Consider the following 24,218-nt stretch of genomic DNA (forward strand, 5'->3'; position numbering starts at 1 on the left):
CAGTAGAAAGAATCCAAGAACTGCTGTGTCCAAGGAATGTGCACATCTATTCTAGCAGGAAAGGAAAATCTAACTTGTGAAATACAGTAAGAGAGAGAGGTCGTTAGAGAGGTATGGAGTTCACAATGTTCTCGTGAGGGAAATGTGACTGCCAGCAATGGCAGTTAGGAAAGTCCTGAGAGGTGCCAATATTCATTTATTCACCCTCCCGCCCCATTACAGAAGTGATTTGAGGGGCTTACAAGGTCCTGTCAACACAACACAAGAGAATACATATAAAAGTGGAGCGAAATAAAAAGACAGAAAAGGAGGCGAATATAATGAGCCAGCAAATGGGACTAAAAGCTGTGATGCACAATGCTCTGCCCACTTGTCCCTAGAGGGCCTCAAATGTGGCTCTTGGCATCCAGGTGAGGAGATAATTTATTCAGACCAAGCCCTGAAGGAAGGGTTGGGATCTACGTTGAATATAATTAAAATGAAATGATGGCGAGTCTGAGAATTAGTGGTTTTGCAAGTTTTTCTCCACATCAGCCTGAACAGAGACCCTCTCTCCAACCCAGAGATTAGGCACTGGGGGACGTGATCACTCTAACAGGCACCTTACTCTAATTAGGCTTTGGCAATATTGCTGTACTGCAAGTTATACCTTTTGAAGTCCAAAGCAACAAAACTCTTAACACATGCGATGTCCACATAGCTTCCATAATTTACCTACAAAAATAGAAAAATAACACCAGCTAATTCAATGCTACATACACAGAAAGACTATAGAAAAGGCAGCATCTGTTATAATCTAAACAGCCTTGTGTTGCTCTTTCAGAATCCTCTTAATATTATTTTCATATTTAATTGACACATTTGCTTTTTTGCATCAGATGATGTTAAGGACATGAGAAACTGTAATTTTCAATACAATTCTATGTTCATATTACTGCTATAAATTATAATAATCATGCTATTTTGATGAAAATACATTACACTCTGGACTTTTCTGAACTACTAGAGCTCATGCTGTTAATACAGAAAATGCTAATCAGAAAGTACGTTTCTAATTATTATTTATATCACTAAAACTGACACATTCTAAGATGGGATCTGTTCTCTTATTACAAGAGCAATAAATATTCATTAACAAAACACTGAAAATATAGATCAGCGAAAAGAAGAAAATAAAAGATCCTAATGTGCAACCAAGGCTGAAAACCACCAGCTTGAGTCTCTCTCCCATCAACTCTCCCCTCACAGGCTCCCTGACTATTATGGACACACCCTTAATATCTGAACAGAAGCCCATGGACGACACTGTTGGCACACAAAGAGGACATTGCTGCTGTGGCAGGTGACCACTGACAATCCTGTGCTTATACAATGCTTTTTAGGGGGTTAAACACTCCTCACATATATTTTGTTTTGATTCTTTCGCTCGTCTTTACCTGCATTTTTATGTGATAGGGAATTGTGTACATTGTGACACAGACTACCAACTACTCAGAGACAGATATTTTAGGAAAACACAGAGGTCTCTTGGTTTAGCAACTTTTAGGCCAGAGAATATTTTTTCTAATTAATGGAGTTTTAGAAAAGCCATTCATAATACAATCTGATGTTCCTCAACTTGAGGGAACCCTTGCGCTCCAGGTGTACCTGACCTGTGGAAATACAAAGCCAGTCCCTTGAGAGGCTGGGGAACCAAACAACTTAGAGAACTGGGGGATTGAGGTACAGAACTTTATCACTGACTCACCTCTCTTACGTCTGTACACATAGATATAAATGGGTCCCATGTGCCCAACCTGAGCCCAACCTGTGTTCACATGGGATGGGGACACATCTGGCCATGTCTGGAGGGCATGGTGTGGGCAAGGCTATTTACAAGAGTGCTAAGGAAACTTTCGGAATGCCAATCATCCTAAAGGAGAGCCCATGGTGGAGGAGGGGCAAAGATCAGAGGGGAGTGGTATTTTGAAAGCTATGGAGTGTCTATCACTTGGGTCATTCTCCACAGGCGGAAGGAAGAAACTGGGTAAAACCTAGGAGACATTTCGTGTAAAGCTCTTTGAGATATGAAAGCAGAAGAGGACATAGCTCTGTGGCTCACAGAACCCAGTGCATCAGAGTAGAGGATATGACTGAAGCTGCCACAGCACAGAACACAACAGCCTGAGCACGACCGCAGACTGGCACAGAGAAGAAACAGGAAAGGGCATTAGACAGACCACTCAGGTTGGACACCAAAAGCAGAAACTACAAAGAAAGGGGTTAATAGATTTGGCTACTTAAAATTTAGAAAATTTCTATTAAAAAAAAAAAAACACACACTCAGAAACAAAATTAAAAGACAAGTGAAAAATTGAGAACAATGTTTATATCATACTCAGTCAACCAAAGATTAAAATCATTTCCACATAAAAGGCTATTATAAATCAATAAGGAGATAGTTATCACCACCACCAAAAAAAAGGAAAAGAAGAATAGGAACAGGGAATACACCAAAGGAGAAATATAAATGGCAAAAAAAGGTAAATATTTTAAATGGGCAAACACACTAGAAATCAAAGAAATGTAGCTATCTCGGACTATAAGCCCTTGGTTTTAAAATGTACATCTTACCAATAATCTATACATTTGGGTGTGTATTTGGGCTTTTGGAATTAGCCTGGATTAAAATCCCAGTTCTGCTACATATTAACTGTGGGATACTGGACAAATTATTTAGACTCTGTAAATCTCAGTACTCTCATTTGTAAAATAGAGATAACAACATTCTCTACATCACAGTAATGTCATGAGGAGCGAACGAAATCATGCATACAAAGTACCAGCACATAGTAAGAATTTAATAAATGTTTGCTATTTTATTAGTACCTATCCTGATATATTGGGTAATAATGAAACCATTGGGCTAATCGGAAACCTGGATCATCTTCCTTCTTCCAGATTTGTGAGTTACTCCAAGATTATGTACACACACACACACACACACACACACACACACAAAAGACATAATGGACAATCATTATTAAAGACTGAAATATTGGTCTCAAAATAATAGGAATAGTTAAGAATTATTTGGGTCTTGATTTTTAAACAGCCACTCTAAAAGAAACCATAATTCTTGGCTCCATTATTTTTCTGCTAGTAGAAATACTTTAAACAGTTTTTGTGTTTTTAAATCATGAGGCTAAAATCAGGAGTAGAAGATATGTACAACTTAAATTCAGGAAATTCTTTAACAAAGTTAAATTTATGTCATTAATCAAATCATTTTTATCATTTTAGAACTTATATTTTAAATTTGATAATGTTTAAAAGGTTAATTAAGGATGGACCTAGAGAATATAATGCTTAGTGAAATAAGTCAGACAGAGAAAGACAAATACTATACGACATCACTTATATATGGAATCTAAAAAAATAATACTGATGAATCTATATACAGAAACAGACTCAAAGACATAGAAAACAAAGTTACCAAACGGGAGTGGGTAACAAACTAGGAATATGGGATTAACATATACAAACTACTATACATAAAATAGATAAGCAACAAGGATTTACTGTATAGCACAGGGAATTATACCCAATATCTTGTAATAACCTATAATGGAATTAATTTGCAAAAAACACCCGAATCACTATGCTGTACACCTGAAACTAACAAAGTATTGTAAATTAACTATATTTCAATTTTAAAAAGTTTAATTAGTAACTTCTTGCCTTTTGGCAGCTAGTAAAATGCAAATAGTAATAAATTAGAAACATTCTAAAATATTTATATGTATGATGTATGCATATAGAGTTCTGTATTCAAATGATCCAAATAAAAAAATAAAATTATTTGGTCAAGTAATTTTGCTAATAGGCTTAAGATACTGATAATGATTTCTAGGAAAACTTCTTGTAAATATACTTCTTAACATTAAAAACTCTCAGTATAAGATGTAATTGTAGCAGCAGAAGTCACCTTAAATTCCCAAATCAGAGACAGGAAGCCTTTTGAGTTTACATTAGTAAACACTCCCTCATGGAATAGAGAAATTGTGGAGGCCATTAAAAAAAGGAAACAATGGAGGAGAGATTTGAAAGAGATAGAAATCACTGTACTTATGCACATTTAAAGTAACCTTTACAAATCAAACAATATGCTTCAGTTTTATATCACAGGAAATAAAGGGAGAGAATCAAAAAGTGAAGGGAAAGAATTGGGGGGAACAGAGGAAGGGAAAGACTGATCAAGGCTGATGAACACAGAAACAAGAGAGAAAAAGAAACTGAGTTAAAGAAAGGCAGACAGGACATGACAAACAGGACATGACTCAAAAAAAAAGAGAAAGAAAGGAGAACAGAGATGAGCACATGGACACATGCACTCCTTGGAAAAATATCCATGGGAACCAAATACCAAAAAAAAAAGAAAAGAAAGAAAAAGAAAAAGAAAAAAAGACACAACTCAGAAACACTCTTTAAAGAAGGAATATACTTCTCTTCTAACCTTTCTTCAATGAAGCTGTTAAAGATGATCAGAAGTGTTGTGGTTTTGCATCTTTAGGCATACACAGAGCCAAGACATCTTTTACTGGTCCCCACAGGCTGGGTAACATTGACCTAATGGTTGATTCTGGCCCAAAGGCTAGAAGTTGTCCACTCCCATACTTGACAATGAAAACTATTTAATCTTCTGCTGCATCTCCTAAAAAAGAATGCTATAAATAATAAATAATACATCTTCTGCAATTTTTTTGACATTTCACTTATAGAAAAACTGCGAGCCACTTTCTCCTTTGTACTGACTGAGGCATTCCAAAACTGGCACAGACATATTTTTATTTAAATAAATCAGTCTTGCAACTGTAATTTTAACTCGAAATTGGCAAAATCTCCTCTATTTCCTGCATATGAAAACCTTACCTTTTAATTATAATAAAGTGTGAATCCTTCTATAACCTGGATTTTTAAAAGGTATCTCCCATTGGGATAATGAAAGAGGATGTTAATGTACTAGATTCCTTGAAAATATTTTAACATTTCCATACAATACTAGAAAACTCACCTTTTCCCACTTTTAGCCTAATAGTAGTTTCTTGTATTTATGAAATAACCACATTCAAGTCTTACTGTGGAGAAGCAACATTTTTAGTTCCGTTCAATTTCTTCACTTTAAATAAATAAAGAAATCAACTATATAACCCTCTGATTATAAATCAAATCCAAGATATTGTTTGACAATGAGATGCTTTTATTAAACTCGATACATTTAACATATAAGAATTCTGTGAAAAAACTGGGGTATCAAGTAGGATCTGGGTCTTTGCATTACGAAGTCTGCCCCCAAAAGATGTCATCTCACTATATACTGTGGCTGAAAGCATACAGATGACCAAAAAGCAGCAACATCCTTTCCTGGTAAGACAAGGTCAACTGACTTGCCCATGGTATTACAAGTCCTCCTAGAAAAATTAAAAGTCCCCATCCCCATCTCTACCTATTGTTATCTCCTGGCAGGTGAGCTGTATGAAGCACCTTCATCTGTGCTTGGCATGAGGTCCACACATCATCAGCCTTGGGAAGGCCATCTTCTCCTCAACCAGACAACTCTACTTCAACTATTCTGAAACTCCTTGAAGGGGTGAAACTTCTGGAAAAATGAAAGACAGCAAGAGAGAGAAAAGGTCTGAATATTGAAAGGAATACACAAATGATCAAATTCAGCTGCACCAATGCCAAGGGGAAGGCTGAATAAGTTAGAAAACAAGCAATTTTGCAAAATGCTTTCTGATATGACAAAAACTGACCAGTGTCTCGCTGTTCCTGACATACCATTTGTGAACGCCACCCATTCTCTTACCAGGCACGGGCGTCTCCACGATGAGGTGTTTGTGGTTGGTTAACAGTTCAGTGGAGTCTTGCTCTACTGATCTTTCTTCTAGGTCTGATTCTGGGATCGTAGCACAGCCACCTAGTTGAAAAATGCAAACAATATTTTAAGCAATGTGTAGAAAAAATCTACCTCTCCATACGGCAACCTCAGCTTAAGAACGTACCAGTCATGAAGATAATAAATAAAGAGACAACAATCTTCAGGAGTAGAACAAAAAAGAATAATCTTAAATGTTTCTCTGTTGGTGAAAATGCTGGGAATGAGTCATTGCCTTTAAAGACATACCGATGAGCACTTAGCAACAGCAGCAGTGGTGTTGTCTTCAAATTTAACCCTTCTAAAGTAAGAAAGGACAAAATCTATAGCATATGTGATATCCATACTATAATGGTACCTCAGCAGAAATTCCCATTACTACCAGAGCATCAGAAATTATAAAAGAAACAAAGCACATCGACTGTGAGGGAAAGAAAACTTCCCTGAACAAAGAGGAAGGCCACTGGTGCTCTGAGTTGGTGACTATGGTGGTATTTCTCAGGAATTTGATTCTATTCCTGAATCCCAACACCTTACAGCACAGACACAAACACTTCATAATTCACAGCAAAGCCATGAATGCATTGTGGAAGCTTTCAATTCCAAGTCAATTCCAAGGTGACTTGAGGATAAGCTGGGACCACTGCACTTTTAAAATATTAGGTATAAGTCATTTGATTTTATCCACCAAAATACTGTACGGAGAACTCATGTTGAGAATTTCCTGACTACATCTGCAACTTGATTTGACTAATTTGACTAATTTTCTGGAAATGTACTAACATGCTATATACTGTATACATTTTTTCCCAAAGCCATTCTTCTTGTAAATAAAGTGTGATCTTTCCTTTTCTGAGGCTTCTCATACACTGAGTCCAAAGCCTCCATATTCAAGTTTGGCTTTATGTGTGAGGGGGCTTATAAAGGGAGGGTACCAGCAGCACTGATGTGTAAACCACGTCACTCAAATGAGAGTGAAGTCAAGATCCCAGGTCTGAAGGAAAGTACACCTTACCATCCATCCCTCTGTATCGGCTCTGAAAAAGAAATCGATGTTGAGGGAAACTTGAGAGACAAGGATTTCCACACTCATAAAATAATTAGAGGTAGCCTCAGAGGTTTCCCAAACAGGAAATGTTAGAATTATCCATCAATGCAATGGAACTTGCCCTGCTTTATCTTAAAATAGCTAGGGCCCCATCCAGAAGGAGAACCAGGCTTATTTTTAATCTCTTTCCAAAGACTGTAGATCATGGTAACAGTAACTATCATTATTACATACTTTCTCAATGCTGAAAACTCTGCCCATATCATCTCATTTAGTTCCTACAAACCACACCATGAAATAGATGTTATTATTCTGCTTTTACAGATAGGAAGACTGAGGTTTCAGGAGATCAGTACATCATTTCCTGGGAATGTTCTAACACGTTGTACACTGTACTTATTTTTTTCCCAAAGCCATTCTTCTTGTTCATTCTTTGCCAAGGTCACACAGCTCCTAAGGAGTAAGACAGAGCTCACACCCAAGCGTGACAACTCCCAAAGCCTGTTGTTATCTAACCATTTACTATATGGCTCCCAGTTGCAGCATCAACCAAAGAGATACCTGGCTGCAGGTCTTGGGTGTCAGCAGGTTTTATCTCACCTGATGATCTACCGTGTGGTTGCGAGGAGCACTGCTTAGAGTATTGTGAGGCCAGGGACAGGCCCAGAGGCGCCGGGACTTTGGAGAAGCCCAAGAAATAGCACCCTTCTTCTCCTGGACTCTCACCCAATTGAGAAAAAAGGAATAGGGTATATGCAGAGGTGGGGAAGGGGTACCTCTGTAAGATTAATAACAGGGAAGAACAGAAAGCAGGGAGTGCTCCCGGCAAAACAGAACCCTGGTCCCAAGAAAAAAGGCCAAAGAATGGCTTTCTAGACTCATAAGTCAGATTAAGTCACTTCTCCATCCCTAAGGCAGAGGGAGGGAGGAAGCAGGATGAGGGCAGGAATGTTGTACTGATGCAGCTACCTTTGCACACAAGGAAACTTCAAGACTGGGGAAGAAGTGTCTCCAGCCAACAGATGGGAGACAGTGCAGTGATCGGACAGCAGTGCTGCCATGAGTGGAGAGAGGCAGGTCTCTGCTGATTAATCAGTGTCTATCGTTTACTCCAGCTGACTAAATAGTGAGGCAAGTGAGAAGGATGAAGACTTCAAAAGCATTAGTTCTTCAATCAGGTGGGCACAAAAGGAAAAGTCACTTGCTGTAGACCATCTTGTAGACTATACATTACATAAATTACAACGTATGTAATTTCCTCTCTTGTCCTTGGCACAAAAGTTTTGCCTTGTCCAAAGTACAGAGATAACTAATTTCTCAAATCCCACTGCAGGGCTGACCAGTCACTTGCCCTAGGAATGTTACCCCCTTTTCTTTGGATACCTCCATGCGGCCAGACTGACCAACCATATGCCCAGAAGTTCTGCCACTTTAAGCTTGGAAGGAACAATAGGAAGTAAGATCTGGCATCCTAACCAATGGGAAATGGGGGAAGGGAAGGAGCCTTGCAGAAAACTCCCCTCCTGCCTCTCTCCCTGGATCTACTCTGAATTATTATTTCTTTTTGGTCAACCTCCAGAAAAGTGCTGTGTGCTGAGTAGATGCACCTGCTGGGACTCTTCCTGGCTCTTTGAGAGAAGTGGTCACCAGTGTAGGATGCATCACCTTGTATTACTTCACGTATTTCCTTGACTCACTTCCCTTTTTCCTCATCCTCCCTTCCTTGAGCTGGCCAAATAAACTGCCACTTTAATTCCTGCCTCAGGCTCTGTTTTCTTGCAGAAACCATTGACACGGGAAGTAGCACTAAAAAGCAGGCCTTCAAGATGGAATTTTGAGGTTAGATCACCCACCTATCTGTAAGAAATAGGGGTTCCATGGCTGCGGGTAAACAGACTGGGAATAACTTCTGTTATGCAATTACTTAAGCTTTCACCCATGGTTAACTGGGATGATGTGCACGTAGAGGTCAAGCCCAGGAGATCAAGTAGCTGTGGCATGGCAACATTTACAATTATAAGGATTCCAGAGTAGCGTGGCTGCTTCTGATAACTAGATACCTTCCAAAAAGAAAACGGCATCTGTCTTTCTCTTTCTGACTTACTTCACTCTGTATGACAGACTCTAGGTCTATCCACCTCATTACAAATAGCTCAATTTCGTTTCTTTTTATGGCTGAGTAATATTCCATTGTAAATATGTGCCACATCTTCTTTATCCATTCATCTGTTGATAGACACTTAGGTTGTTTCCATCTCTGGGCTACTGTAAATGGAGCTGCAATGAACATTTTGGTACATGACTCTTTTTGAATTATGGTTTTCTCAGGGTATATGCCCAGTATGCTAACACATATATATGGAATTTAAGGAAAAAAAATGTCATGAAGAACCTAGGGGTAAGACAGGAATAAAGACACAGACCTACTAGAGAACGGACTTGAGGACACAGGGAGGGGGAAGGGTAAGCTGTGACAAAGCGAGAGAGAGGCATGGACGTATATACACTACCAAACGTAAGGTAGATAGCTAGTGGGAAGCAGCTGCATAGCACAGGGAGATCAGCTCAGTGCTTTGTGGCCACCTGGAGGGGTGGGATAGGGAGAGTGGGAGGGTGGGAGGGAGGGAGACGCAAGAGGGAAGAGATATGGGAACATATGTATAACTGATTCACTTTGTTATAAAGCAGAAACACACCATTGTAAAGCAGTTATACTCCAATAAAGATGTAAAAAAAAAAACAGAAGGCAAATGCGATCTCAGGCCCCACCCACACCTACTGAATAAGAAGGGCAAATGGGCATATCTGGTGAGATTTTTGCAGGAAAAATATGTTTGTTAAAAATTTCAGAGTAAAAACAAACAAACCAACAAAAAATTTCAGAGTAAGCAGTTAAAGGAGAGAAATAAAATATAAAATTTCCAAACTAACAGAGACCTTCTGAAGCCCATTGTAGCAATGCTTCTCAAAAGGATCAGCCTAAAAATTTCCAATCTAACTAAACCAATACTTTTGTCACATATAATAAAAATGAATAAAAGGAATTAGTAGAAAAATAAAATGAACAATATATAGGCCCTTATCTTTTGGATTCAATCATTGTAAAAAGTACACTGTCAATTGCTACAAGTTTCTGAATGCTTATTCTCAGTTTCAAGTAACAGTTTGTAGACAGATGCTAGTCTTCCATTCACACTGTGAACAGCACTGATTTCAAGATATGGTCTACATTAATTAATATGATACATGGAAGTATAGTTAAAAATAATAATTCAGTCAACTCCTAATTATCAGAAGTTCAAAGAGCCAGTAAACTCATTCTGGCAACAGCAGGGGCTTCTCACAACTTATGTACCTCCCTTCTACTCCAATATCTGTCTGGCAGCTCCCTCCTTGCATAATGTCCAGAACAGCCCCCCTCTTCCCATGAATATGGGATGTCCAGGCTCTCCTTTGCCCACTGCTGGTACAATTATGGAGATCCACTTCTATCCCTGTGCTATCGTGTAAAAAGGAGCTTCATTAAGGAACCTGGGATCCCGAGTCAGAACTCTGGGGGCATTTTCATAAGGAACAATGTTATAAGTGGTGGCTTCATTTTAGATTCCTATTACAATTAAATGTTTAAAACACTTTTCTGGAGTAATCTGGAACCCTAACCCCTGCAGGTGAAATTTGAAAGCATGAAGCATGTATCACAAATTGCAAACAGTATCTATAGCATTTGGAAAAAGACAGTTTATAAATTGGAGATTTACACCCGTGATGTTTAAGAGGATGTTTTTGAGACATTTCACTATGCTCCCTCTTCCTCTGAATTATGTGCATGACCATTTGTGTTTACTAAACCTGGCTGTAAAAATTTGTTTCTTTGCAAATTAGTAGCACATTAAGATATATAGCAATCCTCCTATATATAAAATAGATAATCAATGACAAGTATAGCACAGGGAACTATATTCGATATCTTGTAAAAACCTATAATGGAAAAAAAATCTGAAAAAGAATAGATAAATATATATGTATATGTATAACTGAATCATTTTGCTATACATCTGAAACACTGTAAATCCACTATACTTAAATTTAAACATTTTTTAAGAAAATTTTTCTGGCTAAAATCCTCATGTAGCCAGAAAATTATTTAAGTAGAAAATCTTACCAAAAATTCTGAACAATAGGAGACCAACCTATATTTATAAAGATAACTCTAGGGTTTTTTTTTTTCATGGATTACAAGCGATCCTTAAACCTGTTTCTGCATTCAAAAGCAAATTATAAAATTGTTGAAATTTCTTCCTCACCAGGTGGAACATATTTTATCAACAGGGAATTACACTAAGGAAATTCTACCCACTGTCAGAAAAACAAACAAACAAACAAAAACAATAAAAAGGAGCTCAGGGACTTCCTTGGTCGTCCAGTGATAAACAATCTGCCCTCCAATGCAGGGGATGCAGGTTCAATCCCTGGTCAGGGAACTAAGATCCCACATGCCGTGGAGCAACTAAGCCTGCAGCCAGAACTACTGAGCTCTCGAGGCTCAACTAGAGCGCCTGCGTGCTGGAAACTACAGAGCCCACGTGCCCTGGAGCCTACTCGCCATAACTAGAGAAGAGGAATCCCGCACGCCACAACTAGAGAGAAGCCTGCACGCCGCAGTGAAGAGCCCGTGCGCTCCACAACGAAAGATCCCACATGCCTCAACAAAGATCCTGCCTGCTGCAACTAAGACCCAACACAGCCAAAAATAAATAACTAAATAAGTCTTAAAAAAAAAAAAAACAGAGCTCAGGTCCTCTCTGTAGGTTGCTATAACATGAACTATAAAAGTTATAGAGTTCAAAGGTCAAGATAGGAGGCCAAGCAGAAACAAATGTAACTGTCTAGAATACTAGAGATCAAAATCAGAATGCAGGGTAAGCACTGGTATTCTGGAAAACATGTAACCAGCTGGCTTTCAAGGCAAAAAGGTAAAGCCCTAATCTGTAGTGTTTGCCCATTTCTTTGGTATAAATACTCCTATCATGGCCAATTTCAAGCAACCAACATGACATCACCAAACGTGGAGCTTGGCAGAGATGTGTAAGAGGACACCATGAGATAGCACTTTCACCATTCAGATTCCGTAGACATAAATAATCTCAAGAGCATAGAGAATAGTAAAATGTAGTAATAAAATAACTAGTGAAGAGTTTTGAAGTGTATTATCTTTGTTCTTAATACAACTTATTTGGTTATAAGTTTACATAATTTAATTTTTAATAACGGCTGAATTTGTTAACTGGCTCACAGAAGTCCTAAAAATTCAATGATTGGTTCTCACCAGCCAGCGTGAGCCAGCTCCAGCACTGAATGCGGGCTTATTTGTAGGGAATTTGACAAAGCCTCGATTCAAACCATGGCTCAGCATTTATGAGCCAAGTGACCTTCCTGAGCAAATTATTGCACTTTAATGAGCCTCAGTTTCCTTATCTATAAACAGAGACTATGGCAGCCCTACTTCATAAGGAAGAAATTGATGAGCATGTGTAAGTGCTTGGCACATTGAAAAACACATTAAGTTCTGACTATTTACTCTCATGTCAAAGTTAGGAACACTAAAAGAAGAGTAGAGTGAATAGGCCAAGACAGAAGTCCCTAAAGTTGGAAGTCTGAAGGGGTAGGGTTCACACAGCTGATACACCCATGGGGCCAAAAGACACAGCTCTGCAGCAAGAAAAAAGAAAGTGTTCAGACACCTTAAACATGTGGCCACCTCTGAAGGTGACTACTCTATTTACTCACGCTACTTGATCTGCAGAGTTCTGTTTGATAGCTACTTGATTATAACCCAGATGAATTCTGGTGGCCCAGCTTACCTGCCTCACCATCTACCTTGTAACTCAGGTAGCCTAAACTGGGGGTTGGCCAGATAGTACATATTTTTTAAGCTCTGTGGGCCATCTGGTCTCTGGTGCAACTGCTCAGTTTTGCCATTGTAGTGCAAAAGCAGCCAAGGACAAAATGTAAACATGAATGAGCATTAGTTGTGTTCCAAAAAAACTTTATTTACTAAAACAGTCAGATCTGGCCCATTGGCTGTAGCTTGCCAACGCCTGGCCTAATACAAGGCTCACAAAAAGCTACTCTTCAACTGCATCCTAATTCTAAAGGTTCCTAGAGGCATTTAACACTGCCAGATCATCTCACAGTATTACTATAATAATAGCAATAAGGAAGAGGAAGAGGAGGAGGAGTAATAGTAGCAGTTCTTTAAAAGAATATTATTTGCCCTACTGCTACAAATGCTCTTTTTGTTTGGGCAGTGATAAGCTTTTTAAAAAAAAAATAGAGTAATTTTTAGAACATTTTTATATGTACAGAAAAATTTAGTAAATGGTACAGAGAATTCCCATATAGTCTCCACACAGTTTCTCCTATTGTTAACATATTGCATTAGCATGGTACATTTGATCAATGAACAAATGCTGATACATTATTAGTAGTTAAAATCTATAGCCTATTCAGATTTCCTTAGTTTTTACCTAACATCCTTTTCTGTCTCGGGATCCCATCTAGAATACCCCATGACATTAGTTGCTGCATCTCCTTTGGCTCTTCTTGGTGGTGACAGTTTCTCAGACCTTCCTTACTTTTAATGGCCTTGAAGTTTTGAGGAGTATTGGTCAAGCATATTGCAGAATGCCCTTCTACTGGAATTTGTTTAATATTTTTCTCATGACGAGACTGGGGGAAAATTTTAAAGACAGTTTCTTTTCATAAATTCTTAGAGTTTCCCAAATTTTAGGATTGTCTCCAATTGTTCTTCTTTTCCTCTAGCAAAAGTGAAAGCCAGGTGGGCAGTGAATGGGGAGGTCTCTGAAGGCAAAGGAGGCCAACAGCAAGGCTTGACTTAGACTGTGAAGTTCTCAGGAGTGGGTCAGTCTGGGTCTAGCTGTTGGACGCAGGCAGGTTATCAGTTGCCCCAACTGTAAAGAGAGGGTCTTAATGAGGCCTATTGTGAGGATTATGTGAGACCGTGTACACTGAACACAGTGCTCAGCACAAAGTACATTTTACCATCTCTGTTTTCTACGGATTTTCTTGGCATAGATACACTTTCCACACCGTATCGGTGGAATCAAAGAACTTTAGTTTTTAGTGCAACCACCTTCATTTAGGAGACATCTAAACAGAGGCTCAGAGAGGGTAGCGGATGCCCCTCATATCCTAGAGCCGATTCCTGATTCTCCTGCTTCCTAAACCATTAGAGCTTTCTCAAGAATACCTTTTTTCCCATCAAGATCTCAGTGGATTTGCTTGTGAGTTGGCTGTCCTAACCAGTACTTCCTTTCAGTGATACAGAAAACCCAGAAGGTTGGCAAGCTGTTCTTTGGGTATATTTTAGGACCTTGCGGATTTATATTCTTGCAACAGAGACCTTTGCAATCAACTGAGTGTATGGGTGCAAATGTTCCATTCCTTCAGGGAGGAAAAATTTTTTTTCTTCTTTTTTCTTCATATATTTAAAAGCAATCAAACAAGGAGACACTTTAAGAATCACAAATGACCACAGACCATGCTCTGACTTGCCAGCCAAAGAATCTTCTGTTCACATGCTTGAATTGCCACTAAGAATTTAAAACAGCAGAAACCTCAAAAATATACACCAGTGACATTTTTCTTTTAATCAAGATTTACTTGACGGATAAAGTGTTTTTGAAGTTAACATTCAGATTTCATTTCAAAGGTTTATAATTCACGTGAAGTGTGGCGAATGGGTGCTTTGAAAAGAATATTTCACTATCTTAAATATTAAAAGCTTCCCTAAGAGACTATGAGTAGTTAAAAAATTCTCCGAAAATATATTCATTTGAAATAGCTTTACTCTTTATCCTTTCTCAGTCTCCCTCTGCCTCTCCCTGTCTCTCTCTGTAAATGTGTACACACAACCACACATAGGCATTAAAGATATGTATAAGAGTTTTCCTGATAATTCTCCTCTACTCTGTTCATTCTTCTATTTTCTTAAAATATATTTTTTTAGCCCAAGGAGAATGTAAGCTATAGAAAGCCAAGAATCCTACTGTATGTTTGTGCAGCAATTTTAACCAAGTGTTTACAAATTTTTTGACAAAATGGAAGAATGGAAGCAAGAGGGGTGGGTAAAAGAGAGAAGGAGATAGAGGATGAAAAGGAAAAGTGGGGAGGGGAGGATAAATTATCAACATATTCCATTTTTCTGTGTACACTTCTACAGATGATATTTGGGGTGACTTACTGAAGGTATAGATAATAAAATATTAAAGAATAAAAAATACAATAGCAGTTAGAAAAATTTAATGCAGAGTAGGAGGTATAGCTAGGAAAAATTGTGTCAGATAAAGACTTACGCAAGGGCTGCCATGGAGAGAAACAGCAAAAGGCTTGGAGGAAAATTGGGGCTGCACTTCCCCTGTTAATTCTCCACTGACTTTTCTTCTTCCACACTGGACTTCAAAGGGCCCAATCCATCTCGTACTTGGACTTAACATTTCCTTAAGAACACACCATAATTGGTAAAACTATGCTTGTTGGAAATTTTTTGACTAATGATGTGTGTGTGTGTGTGTGTGTGTGTGTGTGTGTGTGTGTGTGTGTATGACTCTGTTCTGTGCTTATGGGCCATTTTAGAAAGCCAAGACTTCTGTGAAATTGGGTTTACCAAGGTGCTTACTAAGTAGATGCTCCAGAAAACTATACATATATAGGAGACTGTTAAAAATACAACAGTCAGACCTTGTCAAAGCACATCTTGGAAATAAAGCCCTCAAGAATGTAATGTATCATTGAATGAGTTCTTACAACAGCATGGCAAATCAGGTTGATATCATATGGTGACACTGCTTCTATGAAGGAGGAACTGGAGAGCATATGTCAATATCGTTCTCATCTCCCCTTCCATTCTGCCCTTTACTTTGTTGTAACGTAGAGCCATCTCACACTTAACCTGGTACAGTTTTACAGTTTCAAACTCAGGAAACCAGAAGAAAACAATGCCTTTCTATATAGTCTTATGTTTCCAGTTCCAACATATGATATTTGTTTTTCTATGTTTCTTTTAAATCCATTCGATAACTTTTCTTTCTCCCTATGTTTGCAGATGACATGCTGACTGCTAGACAGTAGCTCATCTACTGGCAACAGAGATAATAATGGTGAACCACTGAGAGGCAGGTGAAGTTCACCGTAATGTGTGTCCAACATGATGCCTGTGGAACGTTTGGGATTTCATTTCCACTACCTAATAATAAACTTTGATCCCCCCCACACCCGGTAAGAACTTAAAATGTGTTCAGGACTATGCACATATACCTATGTTTGAAAATATTTCCATTTCACACCTCACAGCAGAGATCAAGTTTGTGAATAAAAGGAAGTCTGATATATTTTAAGAGGTCTAGCATGTGTCTCAACAAGTTTTAAAAATCCCATAAAGACTGAATACTAAGTCCCTTGGGGTATCAGGGCTCCAGTCAGAGAATCTGGATTTAAGAGGGTAAGGTCCTCCTGGCATTAAGATGTTTCCACAACTTGAATAATGATAGGTGTCCAACTATTCTTTTAGCTGGACCACCACTTAGAATTTAGGTCTACTTAGTACAAAGGATTAAGAAATACAGGAACATAGCCATTTTCATCCATTGATAATTATGTAAACAGAATATACCAAGCAGAAAAAAGTCCTATTTACAAAAACGCAAGCACAGTCCATAAATCCTAAGGATTGGAACAGATCCAGGTTAAGAAGTTCACCAGATGTCAGTCCGTAAACAGGGCTTCATAAAGTGAATTCCCCAATTAATTGTTGGTAAGAGTGATCTCTATACTGTGTTAGTGCATTATGATCCCCTACCATATGTAGGTGAATCGTCTGGTCCTACAGATCATTAGTCAGTTATGATATAACAGAACTCGGGGAAAGAAGTGGGGTAAGCACAATTTTTTCTGATACAGGGAGAAGGTCCCATAAAATTACTGCTCAGGAACTCGGAGCTTTCTTCACTGAAGGAGATGAGAACTCTCCCATTTATTTGCATTACATCTGTTTTTCTAACACATTTAGTTCTTAACCTGGAGTACTTGGAAAGACACACACCAGTAAAAACATAAACATGGAAGTTAAAAAAAAAATAAAACTACTCACTATTTTGTTAAAGTCTCCAATCACAATGTTTTCCCACATGTTAACAAGGCCATTAAATCCTCCAAACAGGAATACAAAAGTATTACCCAGCCATTGTGAGAAGGTGAGGAAGAAAGTTAATATTTGCTTTTCCTTGCCAGTTGATCAATGTCTAGAGCACTCTCCAAGGAAATGCAAGATCTGTTGTCTTTCAACTAGATCTTTTCTATACTGATAAGTATAGCACTTTCTTGTTCAGAAAGAAGGTGATTGTGGTGTTTAATTTCCATTTTGCTTCCAAATCCTAAGGCAATCCAATGTACAACTGGAAAGACACATAATTTTAAGACATTTCCATTTCAAATACTTTCCTAACTCCCTCTTCAGAGACCCACTCTCTCTCAAAAGTATACACGCACAAATAAAACATTATAGCTACAGTTGAGAAGGAAAGGAAGCCAATAGTTCTGCAATTATAATTACTAAAAAAATGAAAGAGTAAGAACATAACTCTACTTTGCCTGGACACCACATAATAAGACAGCCAGTGTTCTTCACAGCTTCCCTCTTGCACCAAGTGGTTATTAATTCCTCAGTGATCCTGGCAACATTTCTTCAACTTGAGTTTCGTTCCACAACCCAATGAAAAGCCATAATCTTGACCAAACTGTGTTGTTTTTAATAATGACAGAGTTTAGGTGGTGATTTTGAAACTGAGAGTTCAGCTGGGTCACTTCAGTTATATACAGGTTGGGGGAAAAGAGTGAAGAACACAACGTCTCTGGACAGCACCTGTTTCATCATATTCGTTCACAAATGAGGAAACTGAACAAGCACTCAGGACTCCTTCCTAAACAACTCTGTTATCTAATGATATATTCCTACAATAGTCCATTAAACAATGTCATATTTTGCAAAAAGGGAAATGTACACAAGATGATAACCAGCCCATTGATAGTAGAAAGGGACATCCAAAATGGGACATGGCAAGTATCATTATGTCTAGAGCAAAGTCACATAAGTCTGGGCCTTAGTTTCCTTTTTTCTAAATTCAGAAAATATAGCATTTACTTTATGAGAGATGAAGATTAAATTGGTCAGTGCTTCTAATACAGTTATCACAGAGCCTGGCACAGAGTACGCCCCCAATAAATGTTGGGCTATTATTTTCAGTACTAACCTCCAACATACGTTAGTCATTACGTTACAGCCAATTACACATGAAACTACAAGTCATGAGCACGGCATGAATTTATATTTGATGCTGTAAAAAATGCTCAGGTAAACCCAGAAGATGGGGTAGGCAGACCAGTGGTGGAATGTTTCTAGCTGGACCCAGTGGTCAAAGCCAAAATTGTCAACCAGGCATTAAAATAATTCACTTGAAAAACAGTGCACACATCCTTTATAGGATGAAATCACTGATAATCTACTATCCTAGATAATCACTATTCTGAGATCAAAACAGGAATTTTAAAAGGGCTCAAATGATGATGATGATGATGATGATGATCAGGGGTGCATAATAACATGCACTGTTTTCTATTTACCAGCAGTGCCATTACTACTGAGAAACACAAACCCACAAGATAATATGACATAAATGGATGAAACATTAAGATAAAAGGGTAAAACAGTGGTAGGTTTGCTTTCTCATGGGAAATTGAAATGGCCAGCAGATGAACCTTAAAAGAGGAAGTCTGCTGACCTAGTGTACTAAACATCGGAGGCAGCCAAGGAGCGGAGGAATAAAGCAATGTATTTAAATGTATGCCTTGAAGGAAGCAAACACCAATTATTTTTATATGATCTTGATTCTCCTAGTGAATACTTTATGGGTGCTGGCAAGTCCTTCTGGAAAAGGAAGGGATTATTAATGAAGGATTCAGTGGCAATTGCCTGCCAGTGCTCTAAGAAACTAACACTTAACAAAGGGTCATTTAGTTCATACTTCATCTCTAAAGCTACAGAAATTTTAAGAATCCTTAAAAAAACAGTATAGTGTTATACTCACATATACAGTCCTTTTTATTTTAATTTCCAGGTTGTTCTATAGCCTGCGTGATAAACAAATAAGCTTCCCAAAGGAAAATAAACAGATAGAGGAAAATAGTTAATTTTTTTTCTTTTTCATTCGAAGAGTGGATGCTTAATACATACTTGTTGATTTGGAAAGGAATTCATGAAATTTGAGCAAATACACAGGAAATACAGTCTTTAAAAAAGTTATCTTTGAAGAATGCTCTACTACATCATTCCAATATTATGCACTGGTGACAGTCCACTAATGTACAGGCTAGTAAGTCTGGGGAAATGCCCCATCAGCTCCTGTATTCTATCTTGTTTCTCAAAATCTTAGCCCATCAACTCTAGAAAATTCTCATATTATGTAAAATGAAATCTCTCTAGCTAACATCTTGCTCTTAAAATTCTCCAGGTGCTTCAAGAGCATGGACTCTGGAGCTAGACTGTCAGAATTTTAATCCCAGCCCCACCATTACTTTTTTTTCTTTTAACTGGTTACTTGATCTTTCTCTGCCTCAGTTTCCTTATTTGTAAAATGCAGACGATAAATGTACCTAGCTCATAGGATAATTGTAAAGATTAAATGAGTTAATTTATATGAACACTTCAAATAATGCCTGGTTCATAGTAAGTGATACATTAAGTGTTATAATAATAAGTATTACTATTATTCTCATCATCTTTGCCTTATATTGCCAAAATTCCCACATCTAAGCCTGAGGTTCTCATGTAAGCTGAAGGAAAGGAGGGTGGTGAATTTTCAGAAGGCAGAGAGCAGCAGCTACAGCTGCCTGACCTCCAGGAATACAAACTGTCGTGTTAGCTAGTCAAGGAAAACCTTAACTGGTTGTCTGGCCTAGCAAAAACAAAACAAAACAAAACAAACAAACAAACAAAAAACAGTAGCCAGTAGGAAATAACAGCTTGATAAAGAAAGAACAAGGACTGGGGTCTAGATAAATAACAAAGGACAACAATAAACATCAAATCAGGAATAATTTACCGTCTCTTGACCCCCACTTTCCTGCATCTTCTTCCATTTCTTTACTCCTCTTGGCAGCAAAACTTCTCCAAAGAATTGTCTGTATTTGCTATTTTTAATTCTCTTCCTTTCTCTTGTACATCCATCCCAGTCTAGACCTGGCCTCTACCACTCCACAAACAGTTGCTTTATTCAAGATCACTAGTGACCTCCACGTTGCTAAATCTATAGTTTTCAGCCCTCAACTTACTTGACCCATTAGCATTTGACACAGCTGATCATTCCACCACCTTTTAAAAGTCTTTCTTCACCTGACTTCCAGGATGCCACATTCTACCGATTTTCCTCTTACCTCACTGTATGCTCCTTCTCAGCATCCTTTGCTGGTTCCCCCTCTTCTCCCAAACTCCTAAAATTCTGACTCTCCCAGCACTCGGTCTTTGATTCTCATCTCTCTTCTAAAATCACTCCCTTGGTGACCTTATCCAGTCTCGTGGCTTTAAATAATACTTTCGTGCTGACAACTCCTAATTTTATAACTCCAGCCCAGATTTCTCTCCTGAACTTCAGACTTGTATATCCAACTACTTAGTCAATATCTCCACTTGGACATCTTATAGCATCTCAAACTCAACATATCCCAAACTGTACTCCTGATCTTCCCCACAAACCTGTCCCACCCCACAGCCTTTCTCATCTCAACGTCATCCTTCCTGTGGTTCAAGCCAAAACTCTTGGGGTTGTTCTGGATTCTCTTCTTCCTTTCACACAACACAGCCACTCTGTTAGGAATTCTGTTGTCTTTACATTTAAAATGCATCCAGAATCAGATCACTTCTCACCACCTTCAGCACTACTACCACTTTGGTGCAATCCACCATCATCTCTTACCTGAACTATTGCCAAATTACTTACCTGAGTAAACTTCAAACTGACTGCCCACCTCTACCTTTGACCCCCCCCCCATAGTGTATGCACAATAGCAGGCAGGGATCCTTTTAAAATGTTAAGATTATATTCCTTTCTTCAAAATGGTCCTCCCCACTTCACCCAGAAAAAAGCAAAAGTCAGCCAAAAGGCTGTACATGATCTCACCCCTCTGACCTCATCTCCTACCACTCACTACTGGCCTCACTACTGGCTTCCTTGATGTCCTTGGAACATGCCAGGCTCATTCTCCTTACCTGGGACACATCTCTCTGATCTCTGCATGGATAAATCTCTCACTTCTTTAAGACTTTGTTCAAAAGTTGCCTTCTCAACAAAGTCTACCCTCAACCCAATTTAAAATTATAATCTTGTAACTGCCTCTTTTCTGACATTTCTTTTTCCATAGTACTTATCACCTTTTAACACTAACACTTGTTATTTTCTAACATACTATATAGTTTACTTCTTTATCATGCTATTTTTTATCGTCTCCCCCGCTAGAATGAGGGTTCCAAAATTTCGGGGATCTTTGTCTATTTTGTTTGTTGCTGTATCCCAAGCCCTGGAATAGTTCCTGGCAAACAGTAGGCACACAATAATTACTGGTTGTCTTGAGTGAATTAATTTAGGCTAAGGGATTAGGAAGAAGAAATGTAAACCAAAATTCATTCTATTTTTTACATAATATTATCTACATTTTCCACTGGGAGGCTGGAAAATAATTACAGCAGAATGTAGTATAGTACCTCTTATTCCTATGCCCCAGCACACGTGGTTGCTCTGTGGATCAAAAAAGCTTCTCAAAAAGTTCTTTGTGTTAATTAATACACATCTTTAAGAAATGAATCTTCCTGGATGATAACACATGGAGAATCTGTGAGACTGAGTAGGTACAACAACAAAATGTTCAGCCCAGAAAAGAAATAAGATCTCAGTAGTAATTTCTGTAGGAGCTAAAGTTAAAAAGAAGTAACAGAACACTTGTAATTCTATTTCTTGATAACAGTCATTCGTGGATGAAGGAACTGCAAAGGAAGGTACAAAGACATCTGTCTGCTTGGGAAATTTCTCAAAACAAATGAAAAAGGATCTATCTTATTTCCACTGGGGCATCAAGTTATGGTCTGGAACAGTTTATTATTCCCAGGCTACTTCAAATCTAAACGTGTTTTTAAAAGCAAGCCCAATGAAAGATTAGATAAACAACTGGACAATGTTTTTTACACTCTGGTAACATAAACATTTCAAATTCCTCCCTAACTCTTGACTAGCATAAATCTCTAATTCCAGAGAAGGTAAAATATCCTCAAAGTTTAAACATTACTTTGAATTATTCACATTTACCTCCATTTCCATCTTATACTTTCTTGGCAATAAAAAGCCAGGTTTTGTCCAAACTATGGTAGGATGACTCTCTTCCAATTGTAAAACAACTTGGACTAACCCCAGCTCTGCTTTCTTTGAAGACAGAATAAGCAGCCCCTCCCAACAGTTTCTTTTCTCTTCTTTCTTACCTCCTATACATCCTGTACTGCCCTTTCTCAAACCAAACCTTTAAAAAACACAGAGGGAAAATGTGAAGCTGTCTGCATATAACTGAGCTATGAAAACAATTTTTAAATGGTGTCAAACACAAAAGAGATAGGTTGAAAGAGTCAGTAAGGCAAGAAAACATCAGGGTGAGGAGAGCTCTCTCTGGCTGAGAAAGGGAGACATAGAGTAAGACCTATCTAAGAAGCTCTGTGGAAATGCCGCAGGGGATAAAAGGAAGGGAGGGAGAGAACAGAACGGAGGAAAACAAAGGTGTGAAAATGCAGAGGGAATGAGGATAACCAGCCCACAGTACAACCCACATGTCAGAAGACTTAGGAATAAAAGGGGGTGGCTAGGAGAGAAAAGAAAATACTAGGCTGATAGAGCTGTTCTGTTTGCATCATGTTCCACAGTCTGTGAAACCTTCTCACTTGACCTTGGTCCTCACAACAACTTTGAGTGGAGAGTACGTAAAAATCTGCAACCCCAGACTCCAGGAAAACTGCCCACTCAGCTCCTGGGCAAGTCACTTAATAATTCTGAATCTCTATTTCCTCATTTGCAAAGTGGGAATAATATCTTCCTAACAAATGATTATGAGGAGTAAATGAGCTATTACATAAAGCATCAAAGTCCTGCTCAATAATTGGTAGCACATTGTGGTAGAGAGCAAGACAGAAGGCAGAAATTGAGGGGTCTCCTAAGAAGTACAGACAGAAATGTGCAGTACAAACAATGCAGACAACTGAAGATCCAGACTTTGGGTTCTGAGGGGTGAAAACTGGATGCAATTTTTGTATGAGAATATGGAAAGGAGGACCATGCTGCATGAAGGGACAGGATCAGGGGCTTATTTATGATAGTTGAATAATTACATTAGTACCATTTTTAATTACTTTTTATGTGCTAGTCATAGTGCTCCTTACTTTATATGTTTGCTCATTTTACAGCTGCCTAAAATGGTAGTTAGTAGTGTCTCATTTCACAGGTGATGAACTAGACTCTAAAAAGTTTAAGTGACTTGCTCAAAGTCATGCGCATAGTGAATGAGAGAATCTTTTATGTGCTGACTCCAAAATCCAGTCTTAAACCATTCCAGAATCGTGTTTCTCCCTGATAGAAAGAAAAGACACACAGTAATGCGATTGCGAATTACTGTTTAAAGAATAAGAGTTTTAGATTGGCAAAAATAGGATCATGGTGTGTACCTCATACCTTCGACATCGGATCCCTCCCAATCTCATGCTCAAAAGAAAAGTGAAAGGATTTGGAAAAGTGACTGAGGTTTCATCTCAGCAAAAAAGAAATCAGCATAGAAGTAACTAAAAGAGCCACCAGTAAAGACAGATCCTTAGACGTCTAAAAAGATCCTTAGACTGTTTAAAAAGAATTCAGAATTGATTGATGTTTCTACAGAATATAATTACAAAGGAGAGAAAGTGGCTCAGTAGAGTAGATAGGATTTACAACTAGAAAGAAGTGAAATAGTAAAGTGGAAGATAATGTCTTTTCAACAACACCGAGGAAAAGACAAAGCGGTCTTCTAAAAGTTGGGAAATTAAAATGAGTTCATAGAGAAAATTTTTTAACTACAACAAAAGTAAAGAAAATGATTAAAAGAATGATGATAGGGAAA

General features: G+C 38.2%; 1 protein-coding gene across 1 annotated transcript in view; it reads right to left on the reverse strand.

Moving 5' to 3' along the window:
- Positions 1–5,218: 5,218 nt before the first annotated feature.
- The window catches only part of LOC103081261 (protein PTHB1-like), a gene marked incomplete at its 5' end in the record, with an annotated part of 217,225 nt that continues 198,225 nt past the window's right edge, over positions 5,219–24,218 (reverse strand). Inside the window, 2 exons of the mRNA XM_007446133.1 lie at positions 5,219–5,638; positions 5,849–5,959. Coding sequence (XP_007446195.1) covers positions 5,607–5,638; positions 5,849–5,959 — 143 coding nt within the window. The remainder of the gene's footprint in view (positions 5,639–5,848; positions 5,960–24,218) is intronic.

The sequence above is a fragment of the Lipotes vexillifer genome, unplaced genomic scaffold (genome assembly GCF_000442215.2).
Source record: "Lipotes vexillifer unplaced genomic scaffold, Lipotes_vexillifer_v1.1 scaffold822, whole genome shotgun sequence".
Lineage (NCBI taxonomy): Eukaryota > Metazoa > Chordata > Mammalia > Artiodactyla > Lipotidae > Lipotes > Lipotes vexillifer.